Raw genomic sequence first — 13,380 nt, forward strand, 5'->3', positions numbered from 1 at the left:
AGAGCAGCCAGGTGCTGGCATCTGCCCCACACATTGCCAGGCTCTCAGGCAGTAGGTGTCATGCCACTGCTTCCTCAGCCCTGCCTCAGTGTCAGCAGCGCGTTTGAACACCCGAGAAGCCGTCGCACGTTCCGTGTGATGCCGTTATTGCTGGGGGGGGGGTTGGGGAAGATTGCAGAGCACTTGGTGTTTAACACCCACATATGGCCAACACCATGGGCTGTGTGCTGATAAAGATGGGGTAATTAAAGTTTATTTTTTTTATAGACTAATCTCCCAAGCATGTATTTATGAGCCTGATTTAGAAACATCATATTACCGGGAGCGCGGGATATTTGTGTTGCTCGTAAATCCATACATGTTCTGAACACAGCCTTCTTTTTTTTGCCTTCCTAAATTTAGGCAGCACTGCCAGTATTAAAAGAAATTAACTCAGAGTTTTGTTGGGTTTCCCCCTCCTCCTTTGTCCTTTAGGTGGGCAAGGGAAAGTGTACAAAGCAGCAAGCAATTAACTGTGCGAGGAAATGATATTTCAAAGGAGACACGGTGCGTTTAGAGGGGCTGTTTGCAGAGTGTTTACACCAGTGGCTTTGAATTTATCTTCATCTTGCAGCAGGTGCAAAATCTGCCAGGGTACGTGGTGCTTTGCAAGCTGTTTCTGAGCTGTCTGCAGAGGGACCCGCATCTTCTGCAGGAGGCTGGGGCTGGGTCAATTGGCACCTGTGTTTAAGGAGAGGAAAAAAAAGTCCTGAGTGGGAAAGGTGGTGGTGGCAGGAGCCCATCTGATCACAGCCCTGGCTACAGCTCCTGTCGTTCAGTCTAAACAAACTGCCATGAATTGGATCACTAGCAGGAAGCATCTCGGGTATGATTCTGCCCTAAAGCAGAGCAGTTTGCCTTTCCACTTCTCTGCTCTCACAGGCTGAGGGGAGGGATTACTTCTCCCCATTCATAAGTAATTAGTTCTCCCCATTCTTCTTCCTCACTTTGTGTCCTGCCTGCTGCTCCTCAGCTCTGCTGCTCTTTAGCTCTGCCTCCCCCAGCAGCCCTCACAGACCATCGCTTTCCTTGCAAAACAGCCCAGCTGAGCACTCAGGCACCCACACACTCTGTTGCAACCACCCAAAACGCAATAGAAACATGTTTAATCTGAATATATGAAGGATTTATTAGGGTAGAAGAATCTGGGGAGCAAGTTTAGTCTCAGCTGTGGCTGGTTTCCACCTTTCTCTTGGGCTTCTTGGACCCTGCAAGACTCAAATGAAGACTTGTATTGGGTGCTAAGGCTCTTGGGGCTCCTGAGTGCCATGAGTCCATGCCCTGTCTTGGTAAAGAAGGTTGATAGCAGCTTGTTTGGTGGACCTGGATTTTCAAATCTTGACACCTCATTGAAAGCCTCAAGGTAACAAGGAGAAGGGAAGAGCAGGCTCAGTTCAGCCAGGTACAGCTCCCATCTGGGTTATGTGGTGCTGCCTAAGTTACTAATCTCTGTTTGGATTCCCTCCCTAGGCCAAGGAAGGAATGAGTCCTTTTCTCCTCTCTTGAACAGTGAACCTGGTGAGCTTGGTTTGGTTAGCAATGACTTGCTAAGAAGACATTTTATTGTGCTTTTAGAGGCCTGGCATGAAGCTGTTTAACTCCAGATGGGTGTTTAAACACAGCACAGGAGTGCTTCTGCTGGAGCATCAGTGGTCTGAAGAGCAGGCAATGGGATGGAAAACAAGAGCCATCTCCCTCTCTTTCAAGAATGAAGGAAGGATCTGCTTTTCCAGCAGCCTCCCAAACCCAGCAGCAAACTGGCTATGAGCAATAAAGAGCTGAGCTGGAAATCCAATTTCTGCTTAAACAGAAGACATGTTGTTTTGGTTCAGTTGGTCAAAGACAACATCAGGCAGTTCTAGAGGTCAATAATTAGCACCGTGATGGAAATGAGCAGGGAGCAGGAGGCAAGAGAGCGGGGAAAGTAGTTCCAGGAGACTTGTAGCACATTGTCCCATTCTTTGGGCAGCCAAGCTCAAACACATTGAGCTGTAAGGGGCTTTGTTCTGTTTCAAGCTCCTCTGCTCCTCTCCTCTTAGTCACAGGGAAAGAAGCAGCCCTGTGAAGGAGTGAGGATGGAAGCTCCAAGATCCTAATTCCTCCAGCTCCACTCCAGCTGCAGGATGGCGAAAGCTGCCGTGGTACCTGTGATTCAGGCTCTTTGTGAAGAGGGGATAATACTCATCTAACTCACACAGGATTTGTGATTTAATATTTGCAAAGCACTTTAAGACCCTGGATTGAAAGGTGATTTATAATGGTAAAATCCAGTGTTCTCTGGGCTATTATATACTTGGCTGTGTCCAATTATCCTGACAGAGGCTTTTTTCCTTGTTTCTTTCTTTCTTGTTCCTTCTCTTTTTGCATTCATGTAGGAACTTGAAGCAAGCGCAGGGTTTGTGGCAGGCACAGTATGCCCAGTGAGAGGCTGAGTTTGCCTCCCAAGGAGGTGCTAACTTCTGCTGATGGTATGAAAAAAGATTGGGAAGGAAAAAAAAGCAGGGATTGCAAGGTGAAGGGCACAAGAGATCGGCAATAAAGCTGTGAAATAGGGGTGAGAAGGCTGTTCAGATGATGCATACGTAAGGAGAGTAAAAGATGCTTCATAAATAATCCATCTGCATACTCCAGTTGGTCACAGTGATGGGAATGTTTTCCATCAGGCACTTGTGTAAATGCTGGTTGGAGCATCCACTGTGCAGGCAAGGGATGCTTTGGTGGGACATGCTGGAAAAGGCAGGTCGTGGCACCAGCGTCTCCAACAGCAGCTTCAGGCAAATGACGGGGTGTGCGAGCACCAACTTGCTGGATGTTCAATTTTCAAACTGCTGCTTTTTAAATCTCACTTTGCTGATGAGATGGTGAGGGCTGGAGAGCAAGGGGAGAGAGGCTGGATTGGCTTCCAAAAATAAATGTGTCCTTGCCTGAATCCTGAGCAGGGAGGCAGTCAGATGTGCTGGGAGCAATGCCATCTCAGCCACCCCGTAACAGCCCGTACAGCAGCTGGAGTTAACTGCCAGCTGTGCCCTCCTGGCAGTGCCATGCTTCCCAAGTGGCTTTTTATCAGCATCCCAAGCACCAGAGAAGGACCTGTCATCAGTTTCCAGCACAGCAGAGTGCTGGTGTGAGGTGCTAGGTGTTTGTAGGGGCTGTGGTGCAGCTGGACCAGCAGTGGGGCAGCCCCTCTCACCCTGGTCCAGACAGAGTGGACAGGGAGGAACTAGGTGTAGTCCAAGGACACAGGCTCCAGGGCTACTCCCTTCTTGCTGGTGAAGACCTGTTTATGGGGTAGCAGTGGCTTGGGGACACTTTCTCCTAGTGCCCAGGGAGGGTGTGGAGGCTCCTTCTTGAGGGGTTTTAAAAACCTGCCTGGATGTGTTGCTGTATGACCCTGCTTGAGCAAGGGGATTGGACTGGATGATCTTCCAACCCATACCATTCTGTGATATCTCCTGCTTGTCAAAAGTGACTGGTTCTGTGGGTCGCGTTGTTGTTCACTGCACTCCCCTTGTGATGACTGGATATTCACATATTGGTGTAAATAATGAACACTCCTTGGTGCTATATAACATCTACAGGTGTAGATTTCTCCTGGCATTAAGGGATAGTGAATGATGCCACAGTGTAGGCAGATTTAGCTTTTGTGACTTGACGAGATTTGCCCAATAAACCAAGGCAGCTGACAAGAAGTGACAGTGGCTGTGCCAGGGGAGCCTGGCAGGGGTAGTGAACAGCTCTGGGGAGGAGGAGTTCCCAGGGAGAGGGTCTGTTCAGGGCTGTGAGCAGGTTTTCTCTCTCCTCTAGGAAAATATAGTCCCCAGGATGGGTGTAACTCAATAAGCAAAACACCATGAGTGTTAAAACACAGCCAAACAAGGCGTGATGGGAATGATGGGGTTTGCAGACCTCAGGAGCTCATCCAGAGCTACTGAGCTGCCGTCTTTGTTTTCAAGGGCTGCCCTTCCCTGGGATTGGCTGCAGCAGTGCAGGGAAGGGAGAGGGCCGAGCAAGCCTCTGCTACAGCTTTGCCTTTTGGCCACTCACCCCTCTCTCTGCCTTCTAGGTTCCATGAAGAGCCCCGTTAACAAGACGGCACTGACGCTGATCGCCGTCAGCTCCTGTGTCCTGGCCGTGGTGTGCGGCTCGCAGCTCTCCTGCCCGCTGACCGTCAAGGTGACCCTCCACGTCCCCGAGCACTTCATCGCAGATGGTAAGACCCTGCAAGGGCTCAGACCCTGCTCCCCTGGGCGTGTTGGGGGCAGGGGAGGTCCCTCTCTTTGGGGGATTGCCTCAGCTGCATTTGGATACAGAAATCCCTTCACAGAGTCTCCTTCTCTGTGGATGTTCAATCCCACCTGGACAAGTTCCTGTGTGACCTACTCTAGGTGGTTCTGCTGTGGCAGGGGTTTGCACTGGATGAGCTTTCCATGTCCTTTCCAGCCCTTCAGATTCTGTGATTCTGTGATCCCCTTCCTAGAGGAGTGAAGCACAGCAGCGAGCCCCTGGCCAAAATCTCCATCACGTCTTTTATTATTATTGTTACTACCACCGCTGATTGTGTGTGATGGTTATTCCCATTGGCCTCCAAACTCTTTGAGAAGCCTGCACAGGCAGACAACCTCCTGTCCTAGAGCAGCAAAGCTGCTCCTCCCAGCCCCTTACAGCAGCATGGAGTGAAATTGGCAGGGTTTGAGCAACGACAGAGATGTTTCGAAAAACTAGAGGAGGGCAGCTGTCACTATTTATTGCTTTCTTCAGCTGGGCTCCGTGCAGTTGTTGTGTTTCACTGACCTTTTCTTTATAATGTGCAGTGAGCGTCGAGTGCAAGTTTTGGGTAACATGAGGGCAAATTTCATTTTCTTCCAGCAGACAGGACCCATTATTCAGTCAGTTCCAATTCCTCAGCTCCTGCACTCGTCGCACTGCCTGGGGCATGGAGAGGGGGCACTTCTACTGTGGCAGAAATGAGCTGCATGGAGCTGGTGCCTCACCAGATGCTGGGCTGTACTGGCACAGCCAACTTCTGTACAGCCCCCCCATTCTGGGGGCTGGGATGGAGGACAACTCTTGAAGGGATTAACATTTTGGGGGAGGTAGATGGTTGGAAGGTGATGGAAAGGGGTTTAAACCATCACCCTGGGGTGGGGAGAGACTCACTGGTATGTTTGAGGTGGGATTCAGCCTTGCTAAGAAAGGCTTCATGGCTGTGACAAGTATTCATAGGACATTATCTACACCTTCTTAGTGTTCTGAGAGAGCACATTCTCCTCCTACTGACCCTCACTCCCTCTTTAATCCCACTTCTGTGTCTGCACCTAATGATGCTTATGGAATGGAAGTGTGTGCAGTGGATTGATGCTCCTGAGCTGCTGTGTGAGGCTGCCTCTGCTCTGATCCCTGAAGATGCTCCTTAGCCACTGACTTTGGAAATTACATCCCAGTCCCTGGATATGTGGGCTATCCCAGCAGCAAAAGCTTAATCCTTAGAGGAAAGAGAAGAGCAGCTACTTTGTGGTCTCACATTGAAGGAATTGAACATCAGTGGAGACATAATAAAAAGACATGACTTGAAACAAAGGACTTGTCTACACTTCATGTTGTTTCTAAAAGGCTTTAAGGGTTATCCAACCTGCACATAAATACTCTGAAGTCTTCACAGATTGTTATTCCAAGTAGCTGGGAAACAGAAACTCTTTTTGCACTTGGGATATGAGGTTGCTTATGTCCCTTGGAGATGGGCACTGGCCAGTCCATCACTTGCAGTGTGAGTTCACAGCTGGTTTTGATACCTGCTGAAAGTTGGACAGGAAGGCAGGGATGGAGATAGGGCCTTGGCATCCTGCTCCCAGCCTGAAGTTCTGGCCCAGGGAAGGCAGAAAAAGGAGAATAAAACAAAATGCAATGTGACTGTGTAGAATGCAAGTGAAAAGCTGAGCCTGTGCTTGCCACTGGGAAGGAGGTGACAGTGCAAATTATGCAAATATGGAGAACACTCAAAAGGAAATGACAATGAAATACCAATAAAACAGATTAGTATCCTCGAAACTGGGGGAAATGGGATGATCTCCAGGCCTGGCTTAATGACTTTTCTGAAGAGGAAGTGGCAAGAGGACTGGTAAGAACAGTTTGGAGCTTTAAAGTGAGCTTTGTAATGAAACTGTAAAATATAATTACAAACTGCAAGAACTTTTTGAATATTTTTATGAGAAACAGTCGGATTCCTCACACAGAAGCAGCCAAGATGGTTTGCAGTGGCCATCACTTTTACTGAAACCTCATCATTTCATGCCATGGCAGAGTCACTTTTCTGGGCAGAGGAAAGCTCCTAAAGTTGTCCCTTCTTTTTGAATAACAACAAATCCTGAGGCAGCACCCAACCAGCAGCAAAACCTTATAAAACATTTGAAGGCATCACAGAACTGAGCTGATTTGGGATGTTTTATGATACCCAGGAACAACGTGGCTGGCTGTGTTTGCAGAGCCTTGGCACCCAGTCTTACGCTGATGGAAGAGAGGGGACTCCTCCCTGCCAATCTCCTGGAGGGGGTTTAAACCTGCTTTTTGCCTGGATGCAAAAAGGGATTGGTGTGGGCAAAGTGACTCCGGAGCTGATGCCTTTGGTCCATCTGTGGCTGAGAGCTGTGATCGGCCTTAAACCAGCCCCTCACCCAGTGACAACACGGACTGTGCCATGTAAATGCTGCTGTGCCCTTCAGCAGCCTGATTCCCGAAGCTGCTCTCTCCTGTGTTTGTCCTGAGCCCACGACAGGCTGTGTGAGAGGCAGCTTCATGGGAGCTGTTCCCAGACGAGAGGAGTGCCCTCTCCTTCCTGTTTGAAATGTGGAATTTCAGTAGATACCAGCAGCCAAGGAAAATCTTAAAGCAGAGCAGCTCCCAACACCTCTGCAGGAAAAGCCAAACACAGACAGAGGCTGAAAGAAATCCCTCTCTTAGCAGATGAAAACTTGTCTTTGAAGAAACTTTAAATAGACGCCAGCCAGCTCAAGAATGCCGGGAGCCAAAGCCAAGTTGGGAAGAAAAGGGGGGTGGAAAAGCCCCACCAAATGTCTCCAGCCTTGGCAGAAAGCAGCTTTCCCCTCTGCAGCGAGCAACGGTGTTAGAGAAAGAACCTCCAGAGCCCACTGGAGTCACAGAATGGGAAAGGAGGAGGGGAAGGACTGGGACCAGAAGCCAACTGGCAGCAAATGTAGAATAGGTTCCAAGCAGCAGTATTAATAACCTGTCTCTGTTGCCCTTATTTCTGTGTCTTGGTTCGTTTTCTTCCTTTTGTTCATTTGATGGGGTTCCCCCCCACCGCTGCTCTCCCCTGTGAGCGATTATTGCCTGGTTTGTACAGCTGCTCTGCCTTCATTTCATGGGCTGGTCGAGCCCAGGGAAGCCTGGAAGAAGTTGCCGTGCTCTTTGCTGCTGTGGCTGGCAGGGGAAAGCTGGGGTCCTCCTGCCTCTGGGAGATGGGTAGGTGCCTGTAAGTCATCTCTCTGGACGTGATGGTGGGAGCATCCTCTCCTCCCTTCTGCTGCTCCAGGCCATCAGGCTTTGGGGCAGCCTCTGCCCGTGCTGAGCAGAACATGTTGTTCAGATTTCAGAGACACCGCGGATTTATGGAAGGACTTGCAGTGGCTTTTATGAGGCTATGGAAATGCAAGGCATTATTTAGAGGACCCTTTAGCAGTGTCAATGAGGGGAAGGAAGGAGAGAGTCCCTCCATCTGAGCAATAAAACCCCTTATGAATATGTGAGACACTCATCTCTATACATTCAATACTTGTTTGGTTTTTTTCTTTCTTGTAAGTAATCACTCAAGAAGTGGAGGTGCAGCAATAGGAGCAGCTTACAGAGAAGGCAGGGCTGGAGAAAGATACCCTGGAGGCCTCAGCCTGGAGTATGTCCTTGCTGCACAACACTTTGAAATATAGTATCAATTAAAGCTTCCCATTTTTACAGCCTACAAAGAGCTTATATACGGTGTGGGTGGATGTTTGTATCTGGGTACTTTAGTGGGAGAAGGTAGGTGAGATCCTCGGTGTGGACAGAGGGAAGCAAGAGCTACATTTAGCTGGGGGCTTGTAGGGCTTCATTTTATAAGTGGAAATAAAGTAAAGGACATAAAGCAGGTTTCTGTGACTTCAAGGACATCTCAGGGCATTTGCAACCTTGGGCCCTTCTCTTCTGCACCGTGTGCCAGGGGAGATGTGGTGGTCCCTCCGTCTGAAGCCATGCTGGGGGGCAGATGGGGTGGTTTCTGTGTGTGTTTTCCCTCCTTGAAACATGGGTGAGTTCCTCCAGGATGAGCACTGCCCTGCAAGCAGCAGAGTGAGGAAAGCAAACCCAGTCCCACCCATGCAAAGCCAGGATTGCAGCAGGAGCTGCAGTTGCTCAAGACCATGCTTTGGGTTGCAGCATCTGACCTGAGGGCAGAGCTGGAGGAAGCTTCTCTTTCTATTACCTTTAAGCTGTGTGTGCCCATGTGAACAATGGTGTCCTGTGACTGTTGTGCAGCTAATCAGTAGTTGTTCCATCTGAAGATGATTTCCTACCTTCCCACTGCCACTGTTTGCTCCAAGATGCTGGTGGCCTTGGATGCTGCTCTTAGCCACTCGTGTTAATTTCCCCTGAAGATTGCTGGAGCTCTGCCGGTTCCAATAGTTGGACTCACAACTTCTCATTTCAGTTTTTAATTAAATCTGTTGCTTTAAATTGTTTGCTTTTGACATCTCCTGCTCAATCTTCTGCAGCCCTTGGAGGTGACCGGGCATTAGTGTGTGTCCTGAGGCACTTCCCATGCGTGTGCTCAGCACGTGCTGCGCATGCAGCCGCGGGGAAATGAGCAGCGGGAGGTGGGGCACTGGCTGCCTCCTTGTTCCTTTTTACAGCCAGGAAGAGCTGGAGCCACTCTGATTTTCATGTGAAGCACCCCATGTTTATACCAGAAGGATGGAGAAAGAGATCTGATATCTAAGGTATATCTCTGAGCTTTCAGAGAGAGGCTGCCATTGGGGTCCTCCGTACTCCCCAGCTGGTCTCAGCCCCACCAACCCTGTATGAAATCAGCAGAGGGAATTTACTGGCTTGAAATAAGGCTTTTCTTGTGCTGTTTTCCCTCTTCCCCCACCAAGCTGTTTTGCTGCAGAGATGCCTTTTTTGCTGTATGGAGGCCTGGGTCAGGGCTTTGGCAGAAGCAGTGGTTTCTCATTGCAGTCTCAGTGGCATGTCTGTCTGCCTCCAAGCTCGTGTGTTTCTGGTAAGATGACTGTATTTGGGGGCAGCTTTACAGATTGCATTGAATTCCATCAGCTCTTAATCATCAGGTCACCTCTGTGTCTGCTTTACAGCTCACTCATGTTCCTGTGCCTGTTTGGCTGCGAGAAAATGTGAGCAAAAGGCTGCAGCGTTACCAGACATGAACCCTAAATATTAACATCAATTTATAAACTGTATCAGTGTGGATCAAAGGGATTCCAAGACAGTTTTACAGTGCAAACGCTCTTTGCATGAAGAACTAATAAGATTCTGGAGGCTGAAGTACATCATGTTTTTATTGTGGCTTTGACAGGCTTGTGATCCTGTGCTTGGCTCATCCCTGTGTCAGCCTGGCTCCACCAGCCACGTGCCTGCCAGAAGCAAATGCCTCTCCCCTTCTTCTGTGCAGGATTCCTCAGAGCAAAGCTGGGGTGATGGGTGTTGATATTTGGGTGGTGCCAGTGGGGGCTGGTTTGGAAATGAGGGTTGTTGCATCCTGAGAGAGGCAGGATGTGCCCACCATTGGAAAGATGGCATCTCCCAGCAGCTGCTGAGCTTCTCCCAACACGATCTGCCCTCAGGTTTGGGAGGGATGATGGGAGAAGACTGCAGTAATGTCTTTAACCAACTAACCGATTCATTCCATAGATGGAGAGATGCAAACGTTTGACTTCTGCATCTACAGGATGAGGCCCTGCCTGCTTGGAACATGCTGGCATGTTGGTCGTGGGGAATTGTCTTTAGGTCATGCTTTTAAACAGGAATTCATGGAGTTCCTGCAGCAGCAATGTAGCAGCAATGCAGTGGGGGGTTTGAGAGGCTGCATAGCTAGGAATGTACTGCTTCTTAGAAGAATTGGGTTTGAAGGGACCTTTAAAGGTCATCTGGTCCAACTCCCCTGTAATGAGCAGAGACACCTTCAGCTAGATCAGGTTGCCCAGAGCCCTGTCCAACCTTACCTTGAGTGTTTCCAGGCATGGTGCATTCACCACCTCTCTGAGCAATCTGTTCCAGTGTTTCACCACTCTCATTGTAAAAGAATTCTCCCTTATACCTAGTCTGAATCTACTCAACTTTATCATTCCCCCAACTAGCAGTGTTGCTGATGTGCAGTCTCTGAGTGAGTGGGTGATAGCTTGCCTTTGTACGTGCTGGCTCTTGGTTATGTTCTCTGCCATCCTGCGAGGATATTTGGTCTTAGTCCTGGTGGAAAAAATCTCCACTGACACACTTTTTATGTCTTTTAAAGCTTATCATAACTCATCCGTCATATGCTTTGTGATGTGATTAGATTTAGGCTGGATTTCCTCAAACCTATGTCCAACATCTGGAGAGCCTCACTGAGAAAGAGCCCCAGGGCGGAGTGTGGGAGTTGGGAGATACAGAGCATTAAGGAGAAGCTTTTCTTTAGGAGTCTAATTTCCATCTCAGCCATTGCTGGCCCAGATGCCTCCAGAGGACTGAGATGTGCTGTCACTAACCCCTGTGCAGTTGTATTGTCTAACAATGCCACAGAAGGTCTTGTCACTGCATGAGCTTGACCACAAGCAAGGCTGAGAAGACAGGGTTTGGGAGAAGAGGGGCAAGTCATCACCTGCTGAATAAAGTTCAATATGTGTGTTACTTGTCAGAAGTTCAGCCCTGGTGAAGTCAAGACTGACTGCCAAGAAAACCCAAAGAAAGAGTCTGACAGAATTATCAAGAAAGTGCAATTTAACAATTAAAATATAACCCTGCTTCTCCCACAGGAAAGATGCTTCTAGTCTGAGCTGTAATTACACATAGATTTGTATCACTCATTTGCCTCTGCTTTGCCAGAGTGAGAAGGCTCTGGCAGGACTGGCAGCATTTTGAAGGGCTGGGCTCTCTGGTTTGCTCATCCACGAGCTGGGGAGCAGTGGCATCAGCAGCTACAGCTCTGCCACTGCTTTGTGTGCTGAAAATACATCCCTGAGTTGAGCTCTGTGTGTGATATGAACTCTGTGTGCTTCAGCTGACAGAGGAGCAAATGAAAGGCAAGTCTATAAGGCTTTTGCTGTTCTAAAAGCTTGCTATCATAACTCTCTGTTTAGGCATTTCATCTTGTTCAAGAGAAATCCCTTGAAAAAAGAAGATGAAGTGGATTTTAACCTGCTGTGACACTATCCCTGGATTCAGATTAGAATAAAGAATTAAGAGTTTGAGATCTTTAACTATTCCAGAATTGCCAAGTTTTGTGCTGAGCAGGAGAAGGGTGGTAAAGCTGTTAGTGTGTGGGTGCAGTCCTGCACCAGGCCTGGTTTGGTTGCTTAGGTCAGTATGTTTGTGCTCTGTGCATCCCATGTCAGTCTGGTTCTTCTGTGTTTCCTGGAAGAAATTTAAGAAGCAGAAATTTTCCTTCCCTGGGAGCAGGACAGGAGAGCTGATCAATGGAGGAGCTGATAGGGGAGGAGTTGTCTCTAGGAAATGTCCTTTCAAGTTGAACAAGAAAAAAAGAAGATCTCTAAAGAAATCAAATGAGGTATCTAGCAACAGGACAAGGGGTAATGAGATGAAGCTGGAACACAAAAAGTTCCACTTAAATATAAGAAAACCTATTTCACTCTGAGGTGAGGGAGCACTGGCACAGGCTGCCCAGAGGGGTTGTGGAGGCTCCTTCCTTGGTGGTCTTCAAGACCCACCTGGACATGTTCCAAAGCGACCTGATCTAGGTGACCCTGCTTCTGCAGGGGGGTTGGACTAGGTGATCTCTAAAGGTCCCTTCCAACTCCTACCATTCTATGATTCTATGATTTATTGTACCTCTAGAATGGAGCAAGAGGGATAATCCTTCCTTTAGTGGTAAAAAAAAATATCATTAGCAGGATTGTAATTGCGTGACAGCGTAGGGATGAGCACACTAACAGCAATCTGTAGTATGACCTCCCGGAGCTTTCCAACACAAAACACTAATTTTAGATGAAAAGGAGTTTCATTGGCCAAGAAACAGTGAATGGACCAAAGAAGACAAAAAGACCAGAGGGAGAAAGACAGAAAAATTCTTTAAAAAAACCCAAAAGTGGATTTTTTGATCTTTTCCTTGAAAAGGAGGGAGAGAAAGGAAAAGCCAAACCCTTTTGGCTGCCTTTTGGCTGCCTTTTGGCTCTTTGTTCTTTCCCCTTGTTAGATTTCTCTTCTGAGCTGTTTTATCCTGTTGTGTTCTGGAAAATGATTTTTGAAATGTCAAAACTGGAAGCCTCTTTTGTCAAGACTTAAGCAATTCCACTGAACTTTGAAGGAGACCTCAGCGTGAGACACATGAACTTTTGATGCTGCCTTAACTGATCTGGCTTTGATCGGTGTTGGAGAAGGGGGGAGGGAGGGAGAGAAACACACTCGTACAAAACCCCAAACAAATCAATCCCCTGAAGCGCTGGTGGACCTTGTGGAGCCAGGAGGTGGTTGTGTAGCTCTGTACTGCTGCTCTGCATGGCACTGCAATGCTGCTACATGGCATAGGCTGACTTGTAAAGCCAACGGCGCTTGAGGGATGGGTCCTACAACAGAGGTTCCTGAGAGGAGGTGGTGATGTGTGGAAAGCTGCCATTGCATTGTTGTATTCCCTTGTTGGGTTGATGGTTGCTTCACTCTGAGACCTAAATGTCTCCTTTTAAAGGAAATATCATTTTGGTTTTGAATGGGAAGCTCAAAATGAGTGTCTAAGAGTGTTTAGGATGGGGTTGACAGCAGAGCACAGCAGGAGAGATAGGACAGTCTCTCTGAGTGTCTAATAGGATCATGGAATCATAGAGTCGTTTCAGTTGGAAAAGACCTTTAACATCATTGAATCCAACCACTGCCCTCACCCTGCCCAGCCCACCACCAACCCACAGCCCTCAGCTCTACAGCTTTGCAACAGCTCCTGGGCTGAGGACTCTCCCACTTCCCTGGGCAGCCTGGGACAGGGGCTGACAACCCTCTCAACAACAGTTCTGCCTCAGCTCCAATCTCAACCTCCCCTGGGGGAACTTGAGGCCATTTCCTCTTGCCCTGTTACTTGGGAGAAGAGACCAACCCCCAGCTCACTCCAGCCTCGTTTCAGGGAGTTGCAGAAAGTGCTCC

At 48.4% G+C, this 13,380-nt stretch overlaps 1 protein-coding gene across 1 annotated transcript in view; it reads left to right on the forward strand.

Moving 5' to 3' along the window:
- ASTN2 (astrotactin 2) overlaps positions 1–13,380 on the forward strand; it is a 319,116-nt gene that overhangs the window by 117,187 nt on the left and 188,549 nt on the right. The window contains exon 6 of the mRNA XM_062011422.1: positions 4,103–4,249. Coding sequence (XP_061867406.1) covers positions 4,103–4,249 — 147 coding nt within the window. The remainder of the gene's footprint in view (positions 1–4,102; positions 4,250–13,380) is intronic.

This window comes from Colius striatus, chromosome 19 (assembly GCF_028858725.1).
Source record: "Colius striatus isolate bColStr4 chromosome 19, bColStr4.1.hap1, whole genome shotgun sequence".
Taxonomy (NCBI): domain Eukaryota; kingdom Metazoa; phylum Chordata; class Aves; order Coliiformes; family Coliidae; genus Colius; species Colius striatus.